The following is a 25,938-nucleotide window of genomic DNA, read 5'->3' as shown; positions in this document are numbered from 1 at the left end:
CAACATTGGGAAACAGCTATTACTTCCAATTCCTCGTCTCGCCCTATACACATTGGCTTGGCTGGGCATTCATGTGTTCGAAATAGACAAAGGAAAGGTAAGCCGTAAGACTCATCTAGTAGTGGCTTATATCTTTAAGAACAAAAGGATTAGGCGAATGAAATTCAACATGTCTGATCCTTCTCGTCTCCCAAAGTTGTCTGTTGGTGGAGAGTCTTTAGACCCCGATACACATTAGAAGGTCATCTAGTCCTACCCAATTTGGCAGGTTTGGTTGACATGACCAATGTCAATGCCTGATTACAACTCCATCCATCTCGGCACTATAATACATTGCGTGAGCCCTCTGTTTTGATGAACCCTTGTAGATACGTTCGTAAGTGTCTGTATCTCCCATATACACATTGCGTTGTTATTGTGAACTATGATTTGTTCAAACAAATCCCTGTTGTGGATGAAGAGCTCTTGTCTGAGAGTCAGGGCGTGATTCCACATCATACCAACTCATTGAACCTTTTGTTCACTCAGTTCTAGTCAATTTTCTATTGTTTGATCCAAGAACCATGTAAATCTCTACGTGCTCATATCATCCATATAATATTTACAGGTTATGGTGAATTTACTTAATGACAGGTAACATGGTCCACACCTGCCAACCATTCAATTGTGAGGAGGCCAGTGATGATTCACATCTATAGATCATGGTAAATCATGGTGGGGGTGATAATAGAGCCTTGAAACATGCCAAGGGATATTAGGTAAACCCAGACACCCATCTGTAGTCAGCTGTTTTTGAGCACTTGCCCCTGGGGGAGAGATAATATGCATGAGGCATTGACTGTAAAACTCCATACACCAGCTGGATCTCCTAATTTAGAACCAGTACCAGTATTTCATCTAGCCACCAAGATTCCTTCTCTGTATCGATGAGAGGCAAGAACCCCAAAACAGCTGTCTACTCTGAGACTATATATACCAACTGGGATATGCTCAATTAGAGCCAGTACCAGTATTCCATCTAGCCAGCCAGATTTCTGCTCTGTATGGATGATCGACATGAACCCCAAAACTTCTCTCTACTTGGACACTCCATAAACCATCTAAATCTCCTCATTGAAAACCAGTACCAGTATTTCATCTAGCCACCAAGCTCCCTGCTCTGTATCAATAAGTTGCAAGAACCCCAAAACATCTCTCTACTCTGAGACTCCATACACCAACTTCATCTTCTCAATGAAAACCAGTATTTCATCTAGCCAGCCAGATTCCTGCTCTGTATCGATGAGTGGCAAGAACCCTGGAACAGCGGTCTACTGTGAGACTCCATAAACCAGTTGGATCTTCTCAATGAAAACCAGTACCAGTATTTCATCTAGCCATCCAGTTTCTTGCTCTGTTTCATTGATAGACAAGAACCCCCAAACAGCTGTCTACTGTAATACTCTATAAACCAGCTGGATATCCTCAATGAGAAACAGTACCAGTATTACATCTAGCCAGTCAGTTTTCTACTCTGTATCGATGAGAGACAAGAACCCCCAAACAGCTGTCTACTGTGAGACTCCATACACTAGCTGGATATCCTCAATGAGTGGCAAAACCCCCAAAACAGCTGTCTATAGATGGGTGACGTGTTTTACAGCTGGGTTTGACTCACAGATATATACGTGGCACAGGGGAGACAGTTTTTTTTCCAGGGTAAAGCCAATTTGCATATTTTTGTTCCCATGGAGCATTGCTCTTAAGACTCCATATACCCGCTGGATATGCTGAATGAGAACCTTATGCATTGCAAGGCCTCTGCACAAGTTGTAACTTAGAAAATCTGCAGTGTGCTGTGGAATTGCTATACGCTGAAACATCAAAGGTTATCCAAATATTAGACAACCAGTAGATAATAGACTCTTGGAAGGCATGCTAAGACGCGGAGGCAGCTTGCCCTAACAGTTTTCCTGTTGAAGCATTGCATAAGCACGCCACTAGGAATACCAGTCCCTGGAATGAAGGACACGCGGAGCATGCTGGCGCTGCATAAGAAAGGGATAATAAACAAAATAGTACAAAGTATGTGATAGATGCCCATCACTGCTCAGATATGTGGCACGGATAAGGGAACTCAGTGATTACAACAGGTGAGAATCCTCATCCATCAAAATTACCTGCCATCAATGGGATCGCCAAAGATGGAATATTGCTGAGGAATGAGAAGTATATAGGCCAGGAAATTACTGAAGATGGAACCTAGCCAATGAAGTAACACATCAGACAAAACAAAACATAGCTAAAGACCAAGCATAGCCAGTAACAGGACATGACCAAGGTCACACCTAGCCAAACATGAAGATTTGCCAATCATAGATCATAGCTAAAGTCTAAAGATAGTCAGATGTCAAGAATGGCCAATGACAGCAAATAGCAAGATTCTGGGCATAGCGGAAACAAAACCAAGCCAAATGGCATAGCCAATGTCAGAACACAGGTGAATATAGACAATGACAGAGCATAGTCAGCTATAGAACATAACCAATGATAAAGTATAGTCAACTATAGAACATAGCCAATGGCGGAGCATAGTAAAATAGAGAACATACCCAATGATAAAGCATAGTCAGATAGAGAATATAGCCAATGATAAAGCATAGTCAGCTAGAGAACATAGCCAATGACCGAGCATAGTCAAATATAGAACATAGCCAATGATAAAGCATAGTCAAATATAAAACACAGCCAATGACAGAGCATAGTAAAATAGAGAACATAACCAATGATAAAGCATAGTCAGCTAGAGAACATAGCCAATGATAAAGCATAGTCAGCTAGAGAACATAGCCAATGACCGAGCATAGTCAAATAGAGAACATAGCTAATGATAAAGCATAGACAAATATAGAACCAAGCCAAAAACATAGCCAGTGATAAAACACAGCCGCAGGGTTAACAGGGCCAAGGATAAAACAGAGCCAAAGCCCAAACATAGCCAGTTATATTACATGGCAAACATCTGAGCCAGTGATAGAAAGTAGACAAAATCTGATAGAAAATAGACAATTATAGACCCTAGCTGTATATAAAACAGCTAGGGTGTAAATGTAAGTACAGACAATGATAGAACACAAAGACTGGACATAGCCAAAGCCTAAGGCTCCATTCACACATTGCTTTCTATACGCTATTTACACGTTCCGTTTTTTTTCACTGATCCGCAATCAGTTCCGTGAAAAAATAGGACATGTCATAACTCGGACACAGATTCCCCCATAGAAGTCTATGAGATCAGTGTTTTTCTTGGATTGCACGGATCTAACATCTGTGCAATCCGCGAAAAAACGCGGATGTGATGTAATCAGTGTAAAAACGGACACGGTTGCAAAACGGATGCAATTACGGACAGTTTTACACTGATCACAGAGGTAGATCCTTGAAAATCACTGAAAGTGTGAATGCAGCCTCAGTGTTTTTCCGCTATCTACCTCCGTGATCCGTGTCCGTGTTTTTCACGGACTGGTTAAAATTGTAATGTACTAGTTTAAATAAAGTTTAATGTTTTTTTTTATACTTAAACTTTCTGCTTCCTTGTTAGGACCTGTCGTGACAAAAAACAAAACACGTGATCCATGTTTTCCATGGATCTCATTGAGTTCTATGGGGGAATCGGTACCATGCCTCCACTGCGAGTTATGACATGTCCTATTTTTTTACGGAATGGATTGGGTGACGGTGAAAACACTGAACATCTGATTGGGCCAATACCAAGCAATGGGCTATAAAATTGTCCGCACACAGATACACGCTCACAGACAACTACACGGAAGGTATAGATGCAACCTAAGCATAGCTAATGATAGCACATAGCTGATATGTGAGCTAGCCAGTTATAGAACCTAGCTGACTATAGTCTATATTCAGTCAGAGAACATGATTGTATATAGAACATGGTCAGTGGTAGAACCATAGCAAAAGCATACGTTAAACCAAAGCCATAGCCAATGATGAAGCATAGCTAATAATAGAGCATAGCCAAAGTCTGAGCGCAATCAATGATAGAGCATAGCCAAAGTCTGAGCGCAGTCAATAATAGAGCATAGCCAAAGTCTGAGCACAGTCAATAATAGAGCATAGGCAAAATCCGAGCGCAGTCACTGATAGAGCATAGGCAAAATCTGAGCACAGTCAATGATAGAGCATAGCCAAAGTCCGAGCGCAGTCACTGATAGAGCATAGGCAAAATCTGAGAATAGTCAATGATAGAGCATAGGCAAAGTCTAAGCACAGTTAATGATAGAGCATAGCCAAAGTCTGAGAATAGTCAATGTTCAGGTACAGTATCATCAATAGTAGAATGTAGCAGAATATAGCACAAAGGCATTGATAGAAAATAGCCAAATAACAAGCATAGCAAAAGATAGAACAAAGCCAAATTCTCATTACAGCCAATAAAAGGACAAATATTATAGAACACGACCAATGATAATAGAAGCTAACCAATATAGTCAGAACAATGCTAGAGCAACGTAAGCACCTAAACAACGTCCTAAGCATGTGTTCAGACAGGGATCTGGTGTATTAATATGTATCTGTCCCTCATCCCGGCAGGATAGTGACGGTGGTCCTCGTGATAATCAGCGTGGTCTGGCTTCCCATTCTACAGAACGCCAACAGCGGGCAGCTCTATGTGTACATCCAGTCCGTCACCAGCTACCTGGCACCCCCAGTCACAGCCGTCTTTGCCTTGGCAGTATTTTGGAAGAGAGCCAACGAGCAGGTGAGCGCCATCTGTGCCAGTCCTGTACACTGAGCAATGCTGAACAATAGTCATACCACAATAGGGCGCACCCAATGAACACAATGTATCGTAACACATACAATGCACAGTCACTTTCTACTCAAGCAAATAAGGTCACTGGTCACAATGAATGTGAACATGGCGTCTCCTCCACTAGAACAACCTCACTGAGGATGACTGGGGAGTGGTTAGCGTTCGTGTCATTGAGCAGATTGTTCTCTTCTAGCTAAGAGTTTTACTGTATCTTAGAAGTGGATGTCATTTATTACTTATTAGTTAAACTTAATTCCACTAAGCATACAAGATATAGGCCTAAGTAGACAACATAGCGTGGCCCGTCCTGTCAGACGGCTTCTTATGCGATGATGTCATGGCAAGACCTTCTCCACTTGACCTTCTGTCACTTTATTCCTGTAGAGAAGGGTTTAGTAAGTTTGGATGATTCCACTATAGTGGATGGAGACAGGTGGATTGTAGACATCTACAAGATACCTAGGGCCGGTCTAAACAGTGGATTGAGCTGCTGTAAGCCGCTTGCCTAGAGCTCTGAAAAGACAGAGGAGCTCATGTTACTTAAAGGGGTTGTTTAACCCTAACAGGAAACTGAGTGAATTGAGGGGGATCCCACTACACAGAAATGCACAGACCCAGTATGCGGTGTTAGGCTATGTTCACACTACGTGAAAGACCAGCTGTTCCGTTTCCTAGTGTCATATACCATCCCCTTAGAGGGGTTACCCAGAGAGAGTCTTTCTCTTTCAAATCAACTGGTTTCAGAAAGTTATATAGATTTGTAATTTACTTCAATTTAAAAATCTTAAGTCTTCCCATACTAATCAGCTGCTGTATGTCCTGCAGGAAGTGGTGTATTCTCTCCAGTCTGACACAGTGCTCTCTGCTGCCACCTCTGTCCATGTCAGGAACTGTCCTGAGCAGTTGCAAATCCCCATAGAAAACCTCTCCTGCTCTGGACAGTTCCTGACATGGACAGAGATGGCAGCAGAGAGCCCTGTGTCAGACTGGAAACCACTTCCTGCAGGACATACGGCAGCTAATAAATATGGGAAAAGTTTCTGACACCAGTTAATTTGAAAGAAAAAGATTTTCTCTGGAGTATCCCTTTAATAAGAACCATAACCCTTAGAGTTGCATCAAAGCCATCTCATTCAGCCAGCTAGTATACTGCTTTGGTGAGGGGCAAAAACACAGGCTGAAACACAATTATCGTCCGTACTTGGGCAATTACCGGCCGCGCCGGACGATAATCATTTGGTGCATTAGCTTATGTTAAAAGGCAACGATCAGCCAACATGCATGATGTCGGATGATCGTTGTCTTTCAGCAAGTTCTATCAATACGATAACGATAACTGATCTGACAGGTCGGCGTTTGCTTCCTCCTAAATATCATGCAGTGTAATACGGCCCTTCGGGTCCTATCAGACAAAGTGATTTTTAACAATAAACTATCGCAAACAAGAGGTTTTGAGAATTCCCTGAAATCGTTCACCATAACACACAGAACGATAATCGTAAGTTACACTCATTTATGCTGCATTTACACAGAGCGATAATTTGCCCAATCGAACGATTAACGATTTCAAAATAACAATGTGTTTTTTTATAACAATCAGCGTTTAGACGGAACAATATATTATTTTGAAAAATCGTTATTGCCATCATTTTAAGATCGCTTAAGCCCATCTCACACATAGGGTGAATCAGTGACTGTTTACACGAAGCGATCTGCAAATTTTTAGCAAACAACCAACGACGATTTGAGAACATGTTAAAAAATCAAAATGAACGATTTCTCACTCTTTGCTTGATCGTTCGCTGTGTTTACACGAGCCGATTATCGCTGAAATGGGATCGTTATTGCGAAAATTTGAACGATAGTCACTCCATGTAAACGGAGCATTACTCCTCCTGATCCCAGCAAAGGAACGAACGATGTGTACAATTAGCGAGCGATTAACAATGATTTTATGGTCAGCTAAAAAAGATGTAGTCAACGACAAATGAACGATTTTTTGATCGTTGCCTGCATACACACGAAGTGATTATCGTTTAAATTCGAACAATATAACGATTTTTCGCACAATAATTGTTGTGTGTAATAGGGCCCTTACAGAGGCGACAGTGTTTTTCCCTTATAAAGGAAAGCTTATCCGCATACATTTTACCCATGGAGCATTACCAGTAAGACTCCATACAGCAGCTGGATCTCTTTAATGAGAAGCAGTACCCCCAGAATTGGATCCAACTAGTAGTCTGAACTGATGGGTGGCCATAGCCCCGAAACAACTGCCTATAGATGGGTCTCATATTGTAAAGCTCAATAATGGGTTATATATTGACCTGCAGGGTAGCTACCAGCGCATCAGCGCGCACCCGCATCGGAACTTCCCATAGGACACAATGAAGTAAGCGGTCGGAGCCGCTCGCTTCATTGTGTGAACTGACATTGGTTTCTACGGCCGCAATTCACTGAATTGCGGCGCCGCATGGGATCCCATAGAAGGAGAGGCAATGTTCCACAACGTACAAAGTACGGCCGTTGTTGCCGATGGCAACAACGGCCATACTTTTACGTAGTGTGAACATAGCCTTAGTCCGCAAATCAGCGTCTGTACACGCCATATCATGTGCAGCATCCCGACACATGTCCATCCTGCATACAGACAGCATGTAACAGACGTGTGAAGCCACAAGCGAGGCTGCATAATCCGGCTGTGTTGAGGATGAAGAAAGTGTCATTTGTGATAATTGCCGCATTGTGCAGAGAGGGGTGTGGAGATTTCTGGGTTCAGAATAAATCCTAATCCTGCCATTAATCCCCCTCCCCTGATAAAAGTGCGAGTTATACACAATATCTGCTCAGTTACAAACACAGACGTGTCCTGTGGGGGATGGTAAAATTCATTGAGTCAGACATCCTGGGGTTGAATGATGTGCTCTTATGAAATCCTAGATAGTATTAATATTAGTCTATGTAGAACTTCACAAGCACAATACAATTTTTACTGCATCTAAAATAAAATAAAAAAATACTGTTTGTGTATGCAGCTCCTATATAAACCTATGTGTCTCCATGGTAACAGACTACAAAGAAACACTGTGTAGTCTGATCCTAGAGTCCTGTTTAATCTCACTTTATCTGTTGAACTATGAGATCAAACAATCCTGTGTTTCTTCATTCCTCACAGGGAGCATTCTGGGGTCTTATGGTCGGCCTGGTGTTTGGATTAGCTCGGATGATTCTGGAGTTTGTGTATCCCATCCCTCGGTGTGGAGTTCATGATGAGCGGCCGTCCATTTTGAAGGACGTTCATTACCTGCACTTCGCCATCATTTTATGTGTGTTGACAGTAGGAGTAGTAGTCGGGATAAGTCTCTTAACAGAGCCACCCCTCCACTCTCAGGTAAGTAATAAGGGAAAGACTGTGCAGTAAGCTGACATACACTGAACGGCCCTTTTATAAGAGCCTGTTTACAGTTAGATCTTCCCTGTATGGACATTAGACCCGTGACAATGAGATGTAGCATAAAAGTCAGTGATCAGTTTTCTAAGGATCAGTGTTAATCCATATTAAATAGGAAAATCCATTGATCTGAGCAACATGGAGCGAAGCCTGGTCATCTGCAGTAGTCAGGGCCAGAATTTGACTTGTGGGGCTTTCCCATGGAGCCTTGTGGAGAGTGTATAGAGAATGGTTTGATCGAAGCAAAAATATCCAGCAAAAGGGATCCTGGCCTGTCAGACGGATCCAGATCTGTGTGGAGACACATGGCCGGTCACTTGGATCAAGATCTCTGTGGAGAAACATGGCCGGACACTTGGATCCAGATCTCTTTGGAGAAGTATGGCCCAGTCAGATGAATCCAAATCCCTATGAAAATAAAAACGGCCAGTCAGATGGATTTAGGTTTCTGTGGAGAAACATGGCCAGTCAGATGGATCCAGATCTTTGTGGCAACACATCGCTGGTCACTTGGATCCAGATTTCTTTGGCGAAACATGGCCCAGTCAGATGAATCCAAATCCCTATGAAAAAACATGGCCGTCAGATGAAGTCAGGTCTCTGTGGAGAAACATGGATGGTCAGATGGATCCAGATCTCTCTGTCGTGAAACATGGCTGGTCAGATGGATCCAGATCTTTGTGGAGAAACATGGACGGTCAGATGGATCCAGATCTTTGTAGAGAAACATGGCCGGAAATGGTAGAAAATACTGTTCTGATCATGTCAAGTCCTCCATATAATGCAGGGTAACTGTGAACAATGAACAATCTTATCACCAAGTAGAATCCGTAGCACAATGAACTATTGAGGGTCAGGGGGAAAAATGTGATACTAGATGGAGGTATCTAGTAAAGTGACCATTCAGTCTATATGCTGCATGTCTCTATAATCACCAATGATATATGACCCCCATTATTTCTAGGGGTGACACCATAGAGTCTGTCCTGAACAGCCGCAGAGAAGCAATGTGCCTTCGGGCTTTTATGAGCCACCCAGTGATAGGAATGTCCGCGCACCATTAGCTCTTCGCACGTAGCTGCAGAATCTGACACTTATGGCTCTAGAAATAGGACTCTCCCCTCCTCCACCATTGGGTTCACATAGTTGTATTGCAGCTTTGTGTATATCAGTTCTCATGGCCACATTGGGATATATTCTGCTTGGGGTTGAGAGCAGGCTGATGGCAGCACAGAGGATGTAATCACAGAATGGGACCCATTGCCCCCTGAAGAGGTAATAGGGGAACACAGTAGCAATTGAGAATGATGTCATCAGATGAAGTGGAATCATGTTCTGCATTCTGTACAGCGTGGTGTCATCACATACCAAGGAATATATAAATTAGGAGAGGGGGCGTCATGTCTGAACCAGATGAGCGGTCAGGACAGGAAAGGACGGAGCTGCAGAGGTCATCCTGTGTGGTGGAACCACAAACAATATTAGGTGGCAGATCATATAAAGCTCCTGTAGTGACCTGCGGAGTCCACATCCTGTGTGGAGAACTCGTCTTCTACTGTTTTCTTCCTGCATCAGCCAGTTTTCTAGCTGGGTCTAGATAAGTCATCATGTAGTCCAATAGAAAATAATAGTCTTGCTACCTTTCCTGCAAATATTAGACTATACGTTGCCCAAATAATACCGCCATACTGTGCTCACTAATAATAGTAGCATATAATACCTATATTTCCAGCCAGTTTATATACTACAGTTATCAGATACCTTCACCACTGGGCTTTAGTGGCAGTGATTGCCCCATCATAGTAAAAGCTTGGGGCAATTTTCTCCTTTGCCCATCCTATAAGCCGTGTTTGCTGTGGTTTTTTATTGTATTTTGCCATAATATTCCAGAAAAACATATAAAACAAGGAAAACACCACAGCAATTGGTACAAGCAAAAAGTAGTGAAAGGTTTTTATAGCCACCCAATGCTAATCTGGCGCCAAGCATACCAGAAGTGGTGCCAGGCAAAACAGTACTATGTGTAACGCCAAAACTGGTGCCAAAATCTTGCCTTACCCTATGTCTTTCCTATTTTATCCAATTGCCTGTGGGTAATCATATTTGCTACACACCCATTGCCTGTGAGTAATCTTATCTACCATGATGGACACCCATTGGGTTGCTTCTCGGTGACTATCTAGTGTTCGATGGGTAAAACATAGAGGAGAGTGAAAGGACGTCATTAATGTATCGATCTGGTCTAGAATAGCCATGAACACCAACAGAGCGTTCCATACAGTAGTTTACGAGGTCACTATAGTTGGCACAATAATCCCAGGTCTACAGAATCTACAATGTGATCCAGATATCTCTCCTCTCAACAGGTGAAGAACCTCACGTGGTGGACGATACCCCGTGGAAGAAGCCCACCCGAGATCACACTCAGGAAAGTGTCCACTCGAAGCCACTCATCCCCAGGAGAGAATGAAGGTGGGTTCAGGAGCCATTGGGGTGGTCCATACCACAAGTATCAAAATAGTTGGGGTTCCTGACGCCCTCTGACCCTTATTTTCATCCATTTTTTCCCCTAATTTTTTTGGACAGTACCAGCCAACTGTTCCCCTCGCAGCCGGACCTGTAGCAGCATGTTGTGCAAATCCCCCTCGGTGCCAGTGGAATCTCCCAACCCCATTCAACAAAGAAGCATTAAAGAGGATCCATTTTGGGCCCGGGTGTGCTGCGTTAATGCCATCATTCTCATGTGTGTCAACATTTTCTTCTATGCCTATTTCGCTTGAAGACCAAGAGATGCTGGACACACTGACTAAACATTACCTACATGAGTGCCCTTTAAATTAACCCTTTAACCACCAGCACACGGTCACGATTGAGGTCATGCCATTCTATTGGAATGCCTCCATATAGCAACATCCAGCCCGTGCCATGACTGGGCTTCTTACTGCCTGGTGAAGCACATGCCCTGACAAGGACTGTACAGCATGCGTGTATATGGTTCCTGCCCTGCTAACCTCACACTGTGTGGTGCATGCCTGTCGGACCACCTAGGTTAAACAGGCGGCATGGTGACATTCCTGAGATGGTGCGCACTCATAAAGTACAATTACTGAATAAAAGGTGTTATTAATGGAGCGGCCTCCTGTTTATTACCCATAACAGGGGCTCTTAGTGGCGGCTTTTTATTGTGATGACTCTCAGGAAATCACAGAGTGTCACAGAATAATTCCCAAAACCAAACACTGACTCACTGACTGACAGCCGCTACGGGTAAAGAGGGAAGGCGGACGTCATCCCTAATCCTAGTACACAGGAGCTACCGCATACCACCAGGAACATAACAGAGCAGGAGGTGCCCCATAACCGGGACAGCCATAGTGCTCCTATAACAGTGTCCCTATAACAGCAACAGCCATAGTGCTCCTATAATAGTGACAACCACAGCACCCCATAACAGTGACAGCCACAGTGCTCCTATAACAGTGTCCCTATAACAGCAACAGCCATAGTGCTCCTTTAATAGTGACAACCACAGGACCCCATAACAGTGACAGCCACAGTGCTCCTATAATAGTGACAACCACAGCACCCCATACCAGTGACAACCATAGTGCTTCTATAATAGGGCCAACCACAGGACCCCATAACAGTGACAGCCACAGTGCTCCTGTAATAGTGACAACCATAGTGCTCCCATAATAGTGACAAGTACTGGACCCCATAACAGCCATAGTGCTTCTATAATAGGGCCAACCACAGGACCCCATAACAGTGACAGCCACAGTGCTCCTGTAATAGTGACAACCATAGTGCTCCCATAATAGTGACAAGTACTGGACCCCATAACAGCCATAGTGCTCCTATAACAGTGACAGCGATCGTGCATCTATAATAGTGACAACCACAGGACACCCATAACAGCGACACCCATAGTGCTCCTATAATAGTGAGACTGCCGGCATCCCATTGCACCTTGGCTATCTTGCCTCTGAAATGCAGTAATCCCAACTTATGCTACTTAATTACACACTGACAACTGTTTGTTTGTTTTTTAAATGCGTGGGGGTAGGCCACAGCTTTTTTAATTTTCTTAAAAACTATTTTGGACTTTAAAACATGTATTTGTGTGATGTGAGGATAGGACCTTGCGCTGTCGCCTTCCTGGCAAGGACACCGGAATGCCAGGCCACCGCTCCGGCAGTGGGCATGTCTTAGTTGTTCTGCCGGGTGCCTCGCCGATGCTTCTCCTTCCTCCTCTGCAAGGTCCCCCCCAGCGTCAAGCTGTGACAACAGTAATAAAACAGTAAATAAACACATACAAACAAATAACGTGTTTCATAAAAGAGACAAGAAGAGGGCACTCACCCGTGGTTTCACTTCTTTATTCTTATTTCTTATTTCATGCAGCCGTAGATCATGAACCTGCACTCGCTGGCGAGGACGCCAACCCCCTCCACAGATACGTGACAGCTGTTTCGCACGTTACCTACGTGCTTCGACTGACCAAAGCTGTTTAACCTCTGCCTGTCACGCTGGTGTGGTGTTTTGCCACTTCCTGCCAGTTACTTTTATTAGCCTATTTCCAGGCCCCCTGACCGCCCCCAACATGGACCACCTTTTGGGTGCTTGCTACACCCCTGTCCCCGTCAGTCACAGTCACCGGCTGCTTAGCCAGCGCCAGTGACCCACAACCACAGCACCCCATAACAGTGCCAGCTATAGTGCTCCTATAATAGTGACAACCACAGCACCCCATAACAGCAACAGCCATAACGCTCCTATAATAGTGACAACCACAGCACCCCATATAAGTGACAGCCATACTGCTCCTATAACAGTGATTGTCACAGTGCCCTATAATAGTGACAGCCGTAACGCTCCTATAATAGTGACAACCACAGGACCCCATAATAGTGACAGCCGTAACGCTCCTATAACAATGATCATTACAGTGCCCCTATAATAGTGACAACCAGAGGACCCCATTACAGCGATAGCCATAGTGCTCCTATAAAACAGTGACAACTAGAGTTGAGCAAACCTCATCCATTTTTTACAGGACTCCCTAGGGTGGCATCCAACTTCTTCAGCCACCGGCAATCAAATGCCGCATGCTCAGGTTTGGACAACCTCAATTGTACTCAAGGTTCGCTTATCTCTAGTGACAACCACAGCACCCGATAACATTGACGGCCATTTTACCCAATACTATTGACAACTGCAGCACCCCATAACAGTGACAGGCAGGTACTCCATAAAAGTGAATATATTAGTGCCCCTAAACAGTGACAACCACGGTACCCCCCATAACTGGGACAGACAATGAAAACCAAAGTGTAACAAGTATTATTGTTTCCTATATATTGTTGTTTCCTACAGAGGCGGTCCAGGAAATGGTTTGATTTTCCACAGGCGATAAATTTTTTGTTGGAGTAGATATGATAGAAAAACTCTGGGGGTCCCTGTGGACTGGGACGGAGTAGCCTTTTTTCAGGGTTGGGTCTATACTGTACAGATATGTGCTTTTGTTTCCATACCCAGGTATATGGCGGTCCCATCAGGCACTGTATTATGGGTGTCCTGTGTATTTGCAGTAATGCCTGGCAGAGGCAGCATACAGCTGCATAGACTCCGTACCAGCGTCCTTATAGTAATGCATCTGTGTGGTCATTCTGACATGCACCCTGCACCCTGGGAATGATCAGACGATCAACGAAATTAAAGTAATGAAAGCAAATAAGTAAATTGCTGAGCTGTGTGTAAACCAGCTAAACCTGTGAAAATGACTCGCCATTACCGCAATTACCGTCACCAGCCCTCGCTTACTATGCACATATTTCTAGACAATTAAAGGCTTTAGAACAGCCAAGCTATGAGCGAAGCATTGTGTGCAGGGAGCAATAAGGGAACATCATATGGGGGGGCTGTCGTGCAACTGCAACATTGTCACCCTCATAGAGGTTTTATAACATCCATCAGGGCACTGGATGGATTATAAAAAGAAGGCAATTCTCATAAATTTTCACCAAATACAAAATTAGATTTTTCCACCATTTAAGAGGGTCATTACACGATTAAGAGTTATCGACAATCCAGGATAGGGAATAAATGGCTGATTGCAGGGGGTCTGACTGCTAGGACCCCCCTATGATCTCAGTAATGGGAACCCCAATCTCCTGTTAGTATGTGCACTGCCTCGCCATTCATTCTTTATGGGAGCTGTCAGAAAAAGTCAAACGGTCCCATAGAAAATAAATAGAGTGTCGAGTTGCACATCCACGCTGCCACCCTAGCGTGGAAGTGTATGAATGAGGATTTGGAAGGCAGAAAGCTAAAGTGTATGACTGGCTTTATTGCTTGTTCAGTTCGGAGAAACGGTGCTTTGCTAAAGAAAGGAATGTGGGTCATTGGGGTATATATATATATATATATATATATATATATATATATATATATATATATATATATATGTGTGTGTGTGTGTCTAGGCCCATCTTAAGGCTGAATGTAAGATTTTGGGTACCGTAATGGGGACAAATACAACCCCACATATCAGATTCAATCATGTTTTCACTTTATTTAAATAGGCATGATCATAACGTCTCAGCTCCTGTGGCATAGACATTGACCAAACATGTATGCTACCACTTCATACACCCCGGCGACAATTGGCCTCTGTTCTTGTGATGGCCCAGTGATCAGCTAGGTCTTCCCTGTCCTGTGGATGTTAGGATAACCCTTTCAATAAGTAGGTCTCAGTTTTTAACCGCCATATAAAATCTTACCAGTAAATTGTGGCATTATTTGCCACTGTATGTGGGCATAGCTTCACCATACTGTTCAACACATTCCCCCCTTGTTTGGCTCACTCTTTTGCCATCTTCTTGCTTCCTGCTGCTGCTTGGAAGAGATCCAAGTATAAATTAGGCTCTGTTCACATATTATTGTAAGCTCAGTCAGGACATTCCATCACAGTTTCCATGGCTTCATTTCGATAAGGCTTCATTCACTCCTGCATCTGAGGTTATAAAACAGTGTGCACAACCAGCGCCACAAGTGTCAATAGACCAGGTCTGGTACTACAGCTTGTATTGACTTCACTAAGGCTGAGCTGCAATACCAGACACCACCCATGGACAACTGTGGCACTGTTTCCAGAATAATAAAAGATGCTTTTTTATTCTTATGCCATATAACTCCTTTATTTATTGATACCTAGGGTAGTTAAAATCATGGGTTAAAATCCTCCTGTTGTAAATCATGTCACATAAGGTCATATTTTTCCAGTCGACATCTGTGCTCACAATCTAATTTTGGCAACTGAAGTCAATTCTGCTTTGCATAAAGAAAGAAGATGCTGAAAGAGGAAGTTTACAGGGATTCCAGCAGTCGCCCCAAAGTTCCCGATATCTCTCCCGCACAGCTGTAGCCACCCACACTATATACATTACACATTCAGGGAGCAACATTCCTCTTCTTCCTTGGAAATACATACTGTGCTGCCAGATAATACATACAAATCATCCAGAACACTTGATATGTCTGTATCGAAGGGGCCATTCATGATGTGATACAAAACTGTAGAATTTATGTACTTGGGGAGTCTATTTTGGTGGGTTCCATGTTTTGCTTTTCTCTGTATGAGGACCTCGGGGGGATGGTGAATGGCAGAAATCTAGTCAACAGCTATACAGTCCCTTTATGGCTTGCTGCAAGATACACTAAAGGAACTGGTGCTATATGATAAAAGCAAGAACTATAGTGACAGGTTATAACTAGGTAGCTCTACTAGAAGAAGGTTGCATTGAACTAGGGGGTCTAATCTGGTAGACAATGAATAGGGGACCGTGTCTAGCAGTATAACACGTACCCACGATACACTGATTCCTTATAAACCCAGATACTCTGCTGCTAGAGCAGATATTCCAGCCCTCAATGTAAAATGCCCTTTTTGAATGTCTCTTGCAACAATGAAGATATATATAGAGCCTATACATAAAGTTCTCCACCTTATCTCAGTTCATTAGAGGCCGTAGTCAACTCTTGTTGCCTCTTATCAAAATAAAGTCTCATCCACAGAGTATACTCCAGTCAATGGTGGACTGGCTGGACATAGTTCCGTGGAAAAAGGCCAATCCTTCCAGATATCCTTCCACGCCACCAATTGGGGTCAGAGTTTTCCACGACTTCGATGACATCCCCTCGTTGAAATGACAGGTCTGCAGATTTCTCCGAGAAGAAGTTATACTGAGCCTGGACATACTGCTTCTTTTTCTGCAAGGATAGAAGACAGAATATTACTAGTGGTCTCATATGACATAAGCATATATTGTCATATTTATGAAATAATGGGAAAATTGGGGACCGCCATGGGTGAAATCTTTGGCCCACGTTATATATTGGATTGTTTTGTGGTATATTTTTAGGTATTGCTAGCTGTTGCTATTTTTTTTTGCTTTGCTTTTGTGAAAGACTCATGACTCAAGCACAAAAAAAGTTTTTTTTTTCCTGGGAAGCTCAAGGCTATTGCTACTTTCAGACGTTTCATCTTCCCCAAACACGTGATCAGCACCACTCCCTGTACTTTGAGCAAAATCAGCAAAAATCGGCATCAGCCAGTTTCTTGCAGAGCTACGTAGTCCCATCCAGCAGAAAAGGCCAGAGGATTTAGGGCCCTTAGAAAAACAAGAGATTAAAACCTTATCAATGGATTCCCACATGATTTCCTACATGGTGTATCAGCTATTTATTTTTATGGACAATCCCATCTGAAACCCTCAATACAGCAGATCATGTTTTTCAGCACCAGTCCCTGCTTAAAATAACATGGGCAAAGAAATTAGGGTCTCAAAATGGATACACCAAGGTTAAGGTCTATGTTAGACACCCTGACCCACGTGGTAACGGTCTACTAAATCATCGCTCCCTTTCCGAGCCTACTACACAATAATCATGCGGGTCTTGAAAGACAATGATCGCCTGACAAGCACACTGCTCGTCATAACTAACAACTATCGTTCTGTGTATTATGGTGAATGATTTTAGGTTGTTTGCAATTGTTTATCGTTAATCGTTGGAAAGGAAAAATCGCTTTGTCTAACGCTGGATGACCCCTTTAAGAATTGGGACCTCAGTCTCCAATAAGAATGGAGTTACACGCCACAGTTTCATTCCTCCTCCTATAATGAACAAATGGAGCAGTGGCATCTATGCAGGACACACCTGGGGTTCCCGTCTTTCAGATTGTGAAGGTTTCTAGCTCCCAGTCAGCTAGTTATCTACAAGATAGAGGATAATTTTGTCAGATGGGAATACCCCTGAGGTCCACTTTCCATTCAGAATACAGGGACCATCAGCACATGTTGAAGTGTATGGAGGAATCGGGAGAGATCGCTGTTGGCTTAATGAGCATTCAGAAGCATTCAGAAGGCAGCTATCTGAAGTGGCTTTAGTGCTCATTCAGTACAGAGTGATTTTCTGAGGAGTAATGCTCCGATACAAGACCATGGCTTATCGGGGTCAATATCCATGTCTAGGCCCAGGTTAAAGCTGAATGTAATTTATAGGGTACTGCAATGGGAACAAATATGACCCCACACCCCACGATTTTATGTTTTTCTTTTATTCAAATGGACATAATCATAAATGGAGTCCCAGCTCGTGCTGCTCATTACACAAGCAGTTCTGCTATTGACACTTCACAGCCGTCAATCTCGGCTCATAACTTTCACAATCCCAGCGCAGACTGCAGCCCTGCGGCCGGGGAGGGAGCTTCATTTTTTTCTCATTATTGCATTCTAATTATTTGTGAAAAACTGATATTAAGCGTTTGGCTCCCTGACAAGTATGAGGTGATGCTGCAGGATGCCAGTTATAATGAACACGTCTACGGTTAATAATCCTGCACTTTTATTACGCTGTATATAACACATATACATAATAACACAGGGGCCCGGGGGTCACGGGAGGCGCTAATCACAGGGAAGGAGATAATTAAAAACGTGCATTCAGGATGGCAGTGTTCTGGATACATGTGCTGGGAATGAAGCAAAGCAAAAATTACATGTACTCATGTTGTGTGTTTTACTAGGAGGAGAACCTATGGTGTCATTATTTAAAGGGCCAGTACATGCTATTAACTCCACCCAAATATACAACCCATACCACAACAAATAGCATACTCCCTGCTAGCAGACTGTGTCGCACAAGCAGCACCAGCATTCTCCCCACTAATAAACTGCCAGCATTGTGTTCCATCAATAAAAGAACCTCCACCACTTTGAGGGATATTTATCAAGCAGTCCCCGCACCAGCCTGGCTCTATGCACTGGTGGTGGGCCCGCTGGCCCCCAGTGTGACGATATCCCCTCTTCTCTGTGATGCAGTCCTGTTGATTCTAATAGAGCCGCGTCACAGAGGGGATATTGTCACACTGGGGGTGCCAGGCCCGCCTTCAGGGCATAGAGGGCAAAAGGTTCCCCTGCCCTATACAATACAATATTATATACCGTAAAATGGCCGCCCAGATACAAGATAATCTACCATCTCAATCTAGAATCTTTTAGGTTCTTTTGCTGGCAACACAAACTATTCTTTACTACAATATTACAGTATGATAGGACATGGTGGTGATGATATTATAGGTCTGTCATGCTCGACTGCCCCCACCTGTAGCGGCAGCCTCTATGTTCCCATGAGCACAAGTGGCGGTAGGCGGTGGCTGTACGATAGAAGAAGTGAAACTTTATGTATTTTCAATGCTATCATTTCTATGTATAAATGTAAGAGAGTGTTTCAAGGTAAGTATATTGTGTATAGTGAACTCTATACTATCTTTTGTATGTGGGATGAGGAGACGGGAGCACGAAATGACATATATGTTATATCTGGGGTCGTACTAAATAAAGACAAATATTCCTCCTATTATGACTGCATTAAAGGGGAACTCCGGCGAAAATCCTTTTCTTTCAAATCAATTGGTTTCAGAAATTTATATAGATTTGTAATTCACTTCTATTAAAAAAATCTCAAGTCTTATCAGCTGCTGTATGTCTTGCAGGAAGTGTTGTTTACTTTTCAGTCCGACACAGTGCTCTCTGCTGCCACCTCTGTCTGAGGCAGAAACTGTACCGAGTTGGAGAAAATCCCATAGAAAGCCTCTCCTTCTCTGGACAGTTCCTGACATGGACAGAGGTGGAAGCAGAGAGCACTGTGTAAGACTGGAAGGAATACACCCCTACCTGCAGGATATACAGCAGCTGATAGGTACTGGAAGTAAATACAGAATAATAATCCAAATGGATAATAAAATAAGACTACAGTGTGAGTAAACCCATTATAATGGCTCTGTGTATAGTACAATTGGTTGAGATTTTTCATCTCCATTCCTTTGTGTGCAGCTGATGTTAACAAGCACATTCCAGGGTGTAATAAAAGCCCTGGCTGCAGATCATTGTCATTATTGGGCTATAATACCTTGGCCAATCAGATGCCAGCGTTGCCTTTTATAAGTGACGATCCCTACCTGTATAATGCAGGGAGGTATTAAGCCACAGAAATCGCAGTGTAATCATTACAATTATTTACATGCTTGGGGCACTGTGACCTGCCCATATTACACACTCGGCAGTACACTCAGTGAGCACTTAGGAGAAAACATGTTTTTAGACAAATATAATGTGATCCTGTAACACAAGAGCCCTGAAGCCTTTCTGAGAAAGTTCTCTGGAATGATAGGTATAAGGAAAAGGAAATGTCAGCTAATGTTCTCAGAGTCCTCTTATTCCTGCTAAGTACAGACCAGAAAGAATGGAACCGCCATGGGGTCTGCAAATACTCCTCAAGTCTCCTGGTTAGGACATGTGGAACACAATCTATTGCTATTCTTTTGGGTCTGAAAAATCATTGTTTCCTTGTACTAGGACTGCTCAGACCATAAGGACACTGATAGTTATACCTCAAATAGAGATCTACAGGGGGGTCACTACTGTTACCATGTAGCCGGGGTCAAAGTCTAAATACATAGTAAAGGTCTGATGTGTTTTGACCAAGTTAATGTTCAGTTACTGTTTGGATGTGTAAAATGTGATAGGACACAGGTTGCCATCATCTCCTACCTGGGGCATTACAGCAGCCTCTGCCAGCATAATATTAACACAGTACAGGTTGTCATAAACATTACCAGTAGTAAGAAACTTAAAGTGTCTCTGTTATTAAAAAAAAAAACAAAAAAAAAACTTTTGACATGTTGCACAGATTAACTTTTTATTGGTCTGAGTGTTCAGATTCCCATGATCTCTAAAATGAACTGGGGGAAGCACATGGTTATGCCCTTCTCTCCCCAGCTTGCTGCTTTCTTCTATCTCGCTACATAGAGCTGGTATAGTGCTGCAGCAGCAACGCGACCCACTCCTTAGCCGGCCAGTAAGTCCAACAATGTAGTCTTATAGGCATTGTCAGAAGTAGCCAGTCTCTCTCCCTATATCTCCTGATCAGAGCGGTTCTCAGCAGCGAGACCCACTGTGATCAATAAGTTATGACATGGCGGAAGTCGCAGAGTAAATTACATAACTCTCTCTTGGCCTCTTTCAGAGATCAAAACTTTGGATGCGTCTCTGCAACATATCAAACGTTTTCTTCTAATGACAGGGGTACTTTCGTCCCTTAAGGATTGGCTTCCCTAGGTACTTTCCGATTTTATTTTACTTGTTTTACCTGTTTACATCCGATCTGTAATCTGATCAGCAATAATTCTATATTATGCCTATCTGCATAAAACTGACAAGCAGCCTATTACACCCTACCTCGGGGCCTAATAGCAATACACAGTATTCACACCTGGGGCTTATTAGGCCCACAGATATCATGGGAACCACTATCAGCTGCTGCATGTCCTGCAGGAGTATTCTTTCCAGTCTGACACAGTGCTCTCTGCCGCCACCTCTGTCCATGTCAGGAACTGTCCAGAGCAGGAGAGGTTTTCTAAGGAGATTTACTACTGCTCTGGAAAGTTCCTGACATGGACAGAGGTGGCAGCAGAGAGCGCTGTGTCAGACTGGAAAGAATACATCACTTCCTGCAGGACATAAATCAGCTGATAAGTACAGGAAAACTTGAGTTTTTGTATAGAAGTAAATTACAAATCTCTGGCACTTTTAAGCACCAGTTGATTTAAAAGAATTTTGTGTGTGTGAACTACCCCTTTAAAAATAACTTTTGACATACTATCAGGTATGTCAGATGTTAATGATCGCAGCAGGGTTTTACGGCTGAGACCCACTGTGATCAGGAGATATAGCCGAGAGAGCGCGGTGGCAGCACGCTGTGACCAATAACTTCTGACACACACAATGACGTGAAAATTTCATTGTAATGACCCGTACTCTTTAGGAGGCACCAATGCAAACTAGAGCTCAGTTCAATCACCATCCACTTTTGGGGGGGGGGGGGAGTAAAATTACTAAAATTACTGGTATCAGACGGACTGGCTGACTGTCTAAAGTGTATGAGGCCTCCTGACTCTCCCCCAACAGATGTCAGGTGAGAGAAAGATTGGGCACGTTCAACTTCCTGATCCTTTTGTTCTCAGGGAAATAAGCTACTGCCAGATCTTCAGGGAATGACCCTGATAATATCCACGCATCAGTCATGCCTGTGCTGTGCTGTGCTGTCCTCTGATCTGACATTCTTCCCCTTATCTCTCTCCTGTAGACTGGTCAGACAGCAGATTACAAACCTTTACAGATGTCACTTTCACTTGTAATTGGTAACAAGGCAGCAATGAAATAGTGACAATGGTTGGGTACGGGCAATATTACCTCACCCGTAATAACACCCCCCCCAAGAATCTTTACCTTCTCCTCCTCATCTTGTAGGAGCACTAGGTGGGATTTGGCGATGGAGTGGCACCTGTAATAATCCACCAGCTCGTTCAGGGAGCAGAACTTTGTCTCCCACAGGTAGTACGTCCCATCTTTCTCTCTCAACACCTTGAAGTGCTGCACCCGGTGGCCGTAACTGGAAAGACAAGAGGAAGGAAAATCAGCTCCAGAATTACACCGTTACCATATAAATAAGCTGGTCATGTGATGGCTGGACATGTCGGGTCCTCCAGAGGGAGAGACGCTCTTTGTAACTGAGCTGTACTCCAGACGGAGATGAGCAGAAGCCTAATTCCCCACTATGGTAATTAGAAATGGATTTTCTAAACTAGACAATCCCTTTAAGTGGCGGCAGGAAATGCTTAGTCAATGCAGAGGATGCAGGAAGTTTATATTTTGATGATTACTATCCCGTATGTAATCTCGGTCATCTCCATCATAGAATCACATTGAGTTACACATTGTTTGTATAGTAGATATCATCTGGAACTGGAAAACCTAATAGTCTAATGACAGCCATGGGCGGGCCGATCCTGTGGCCAATGAGAATACAGAGACTGTAATATAGGGGTGTTAGCTATAGGGGGTATATAAGTAACCACTGGTCCTGAAGGTGGCCCCATAAGACAACACCAATACTGGACATGGTAGGTCGGGGCCCCGTTACAGATACAGCAGTATTGGAGCCCAAGAGAGTCAAGTTACAGCTCTGAATGTAAACCATTACTACCCAGCATCCCGTGCAGGAAACCTTGTGCAATCTCGTACTGTTCCCGGGGCGCACACAACAATGTGGTCAGGTGGTGCTGAAGCAATAGTCTTTTTTTAACCTTGTCCATCACTTTTAGGAAGAACCCGTCCAACATTAAATGGTTTGACCTGAAAAAAGCGAGAGCAGGCCCCAATCTATTAGAGATGCAGCAAAACGTGTTTCCAATGAGGCAATGGTTCTGGTTGTTTCATCTTCTGCACGTTGTAATACAGCAGCCACGTGTAGAAGCCCTAATGTACATACATCTTCTAATTACCTACAATTACCTATAGAATCCCCCGCCATTGATTAACACTGATGAATAACATTGCTTCTCAGGCTCTCGAGTTCACAGGGACGCTATATGGCGGCACACAGTACAAATAATATTAAACCATAGAGACATGTGCATAAAGGCCCACAACTCTCATTCTCTTTGAAGGTTTATTTTTACACACGGAACCTGAGCATTCAGCGTTTGGCTCCCGATGCCTTGTGGGATGCAGGAATACATGGGTATGGCCTATGGCTGTATCCATGGTTTCCAGAACTCCCTAGGGCTAAATCCCACAAGGCACCGGGAGTTTCAACAGTAAACGTTTAGGTGCTGATGAACCCGAGCGTGCTTGAGGCTCACTCTTTGCTCGCCATGGGTTTATAATCGGTCACTGTAAAAAGTGACAGCGATCAGCCGAGGACGGGGAAAACGCCTGATCCTCGGCTGATCCGGTCTTTAGACAGGCTTTTACATTGAAAAATTGATAAAAGAAGACTGATAGCACAGATATGTATATAGGATATGTATATAGTATGTATAAGTATATAGGATATGTATACAGGATATGTATATAGAGTATATGTATATAGGGTATGTATATAGGTATACAGGATATGTATATAGGGTATATGTATATAGGATATGTATATGTATATAGTATGTATAAGTATATAGGATATGTATATATGTATACAGGATATGTATATAGGGTATGTATATATGCATATGAATAATGGATATGTATATATGTATACAGGATATGTATATAGGGTATATGTATATATGATATGTATATAGGTTATGTATATAGGTATACAGGATATGTATATAGGGTATATGTATATAGGATATGTATATATGTATATAGGGTATGTTTATAGGTATACAGGATATGTATATAGGGTATATGTATATAGGATATGTATATAGTATGTATATGTATATAGGATATGTATATATGTATATAGGATATGTATATAGGTATACAGGATATGTATATAGGATATGCATATACCGTATGTATATAGGTATACAGGATATGTATATATGAATATAGGTTATGTATACAGGGTATGTATATAGGTATATAGGATATGTATATAGTATGTATATAGGATATGTATATATGTATATAGGATATGTATATAGGCATACAGGATATGTATATAGGATGTGTATATAGGGTATGTATATATGTATATAGTATGTATATAGGATATGTATATAGGTTATGTATACATGTATGTAGGGTATGTATATATGTATACAGTATGTATATAGGATATGTATATAGGGTACGAATATATGTATACAGGATATGTATATAGGGTATGTATATATGTATATAGGGTATGTATACATAATTATAGGGTATGTATATAAGTATATAGAATATGTATAAATCTGTGCTGTCAGTTTAAAGATCACAAGCAGCAGTCTATACGTACATCCAAGCTGCTTGTGATCCGGCACGTCTCCTCCAGTCTTCCAGTCCGGTCACCGGCTGTGTCTTGCAACCTCTGCAGCCGACAGATCAGCATGTGTAAAAGGACACTAAAGGTCCTATTACACGGAGCGATTTTGAAGGATTAACTATAAATGGTGGCACACGAGATTGTTTATTGTTAACCTGAAATCGTTCATCATGTTACACAAAACAATAGTCGTTATTTACGATTGTTATGGTGCTTTTACACAGACAGATTTATCTGACAGATTTTTGAAGCCAAATCCAGGAATGGATTTGAAAAGAGGAGAAATCTCAGTCTTTCCTTTATGACCTGTTCTCTGTTTATAGTCTGTTCCTGGCTTTGGCTTCAAAGATCTGTCAGATAAATCTCTCTGTGTAGATGCACCATAACTACGATCGATTACTCCATCTGATCCCAGAAAATAAAGGAACAATGCTGAATTACAGCGAATGATTAGTGAACGATTAACGATGATTTTGCTGTCAGGACCAAACGAACGATGAACGATTTCTCATTGGCCGTTTGATCGTTGGCCCACCGGAGGATTCTCCAGTCTTCTGGTGGGTCAGTCCGGCACTGCTTACAGATGTATAGAATGCAGTGTCAGCAGTCACACCCAAGCCATAGGCCCCTCCACTACACAAGAAGACCCCCGTATTATACATATCTCTTGGTGGTGTAGGCCTCTTTGGGGCTGACTGGTATCTGTACCACCTGCACCCTCTGTTCATCTCCACCATCTCTGTGTTATTTTGAGCTCTGCACCCTCCGCCGTTATCGTCGCTCATCAGTCACCTGTTTACTCGGCGAGATTTCCTTTCCAGGAAAAAAAGAAATGACGAGGCGTTGCAGGTTGTCATCACATGTACTACCGATTAGCTGGCAAAGCAGAAACGTTTGCTTTTGTTGCAAACCACTCATCTTCCTGGGCCGTCTATTTAAAAATCTCCAGTCTTCCAGTACTTATCAGCTGCTGTATGTCCTGCAGGAAGTGGTGTATTCTTTCCAGTCCGCTGCCACCTCTGTCCATGTCAGGAACTGTCCAGAGCAGTAGCAAATCCCCATAGAAAATCTCTCCTGCTCTGGACAGTTCCTGACATGGACAGAGGTGGAAGCGGACTGGAAAGAATACACCATTTCCTGCAGGACATACAGCAGCTGATAAGTACTGGAAGACTGGAGATTTTTAAATAGACGGCCCAGGAAGATGAGTGGTTTGTAACAAAAGCAAACGTTTCTGCTTTGCCAGCTAATCGGTAGTACATGTGATGACAACTGGAAGGTTGAAGATTTT

At 42.9% G+C, this 25,938-nt stretch overlaps 2 protein-coding genes across 4 annotated transcripts in view; one reads left to right on the top strand and one right to left on the bottom strand.

Annotated features, from left to right (window-relative positions):
• Window positions 1-12,564, top strand: part of SLC5A10 (solute carrier family 5 member 10) — a 90,896-nt gene extending 78,332 nt beyond the window's left edge. For 2 of the 3 annotated variants that reach the window (XM_069984213.1, XM_069984212.1), the window contains 4 exons: window positions 4,594-4,762; window positions 7,992-8,207; window positions 10,634-10,739; window positions 10,854-12,563. In XM_069984213.1, the coding sequence (XP_069840314.1) occupies window positions 4,594-4,762; window positions 7,992-8,207; window positions 10,634-10,739; window positions 10,854-11,047 (685 nt within the window). In that variant the 3' untranslated portion in view covers window positions 11,048-12,563. Of the gene's footprint in view, window positions 1-4,593; window positions 4,763-7,991; window positions 8,208-10,633; window positions 10,740-10,853 lie in introns of all 3 variants that reach the window. The other variant, XM_069984211.1, reaches the window with a different exon arrangement.
• A 2,308-nt stretch (window positions 12,565-14,872) lies between these two features.
• The window catches only part of GRAP (GRB2 related adaptor protein), a 38,415-nt gene continuing 27,349 nt past the window's right edge, over window positions 14,873-25,938 (bottom strand). The window contains exons 5-6 of the mRNA XM_069982148.1: window positions 22,118-22,280; window positions 14,873-16,538 (exon numbers count right to left, since the gene is read on the bottom strand). Of these exons, the coding sequence (XP_069838249.1) occupies window positions 16,356-16,538; window positions 22,118-22,280 (346 nt within the window). The 3' untranslated portion in view covers window positions 14,873-16,355. The remainder of the gene's footprint in view (window positions 16,539-22,117; window positions 22,281-25,938) is intronic.

Source organism: Dendropsophus ebraccatus, chromosome 9 (genome assembly GCF_027789765.1).
Source record: "Dendropsophus ebraccatus isolate aDenEbr1 chromosome 9, aDenEbr1.pat, whole genome shotgun sequence".
NCBI classification, from domain to species: domain Eukaryota; kingdom Metazoa; phylum Chordata; class Amphibia; order Anura; family Hylidae; genus Dendropsophus; species Dendropsophus ebraccatus.
This window is presented reverse-complemented; position numbering and strand designations above follow the sequence as displayed.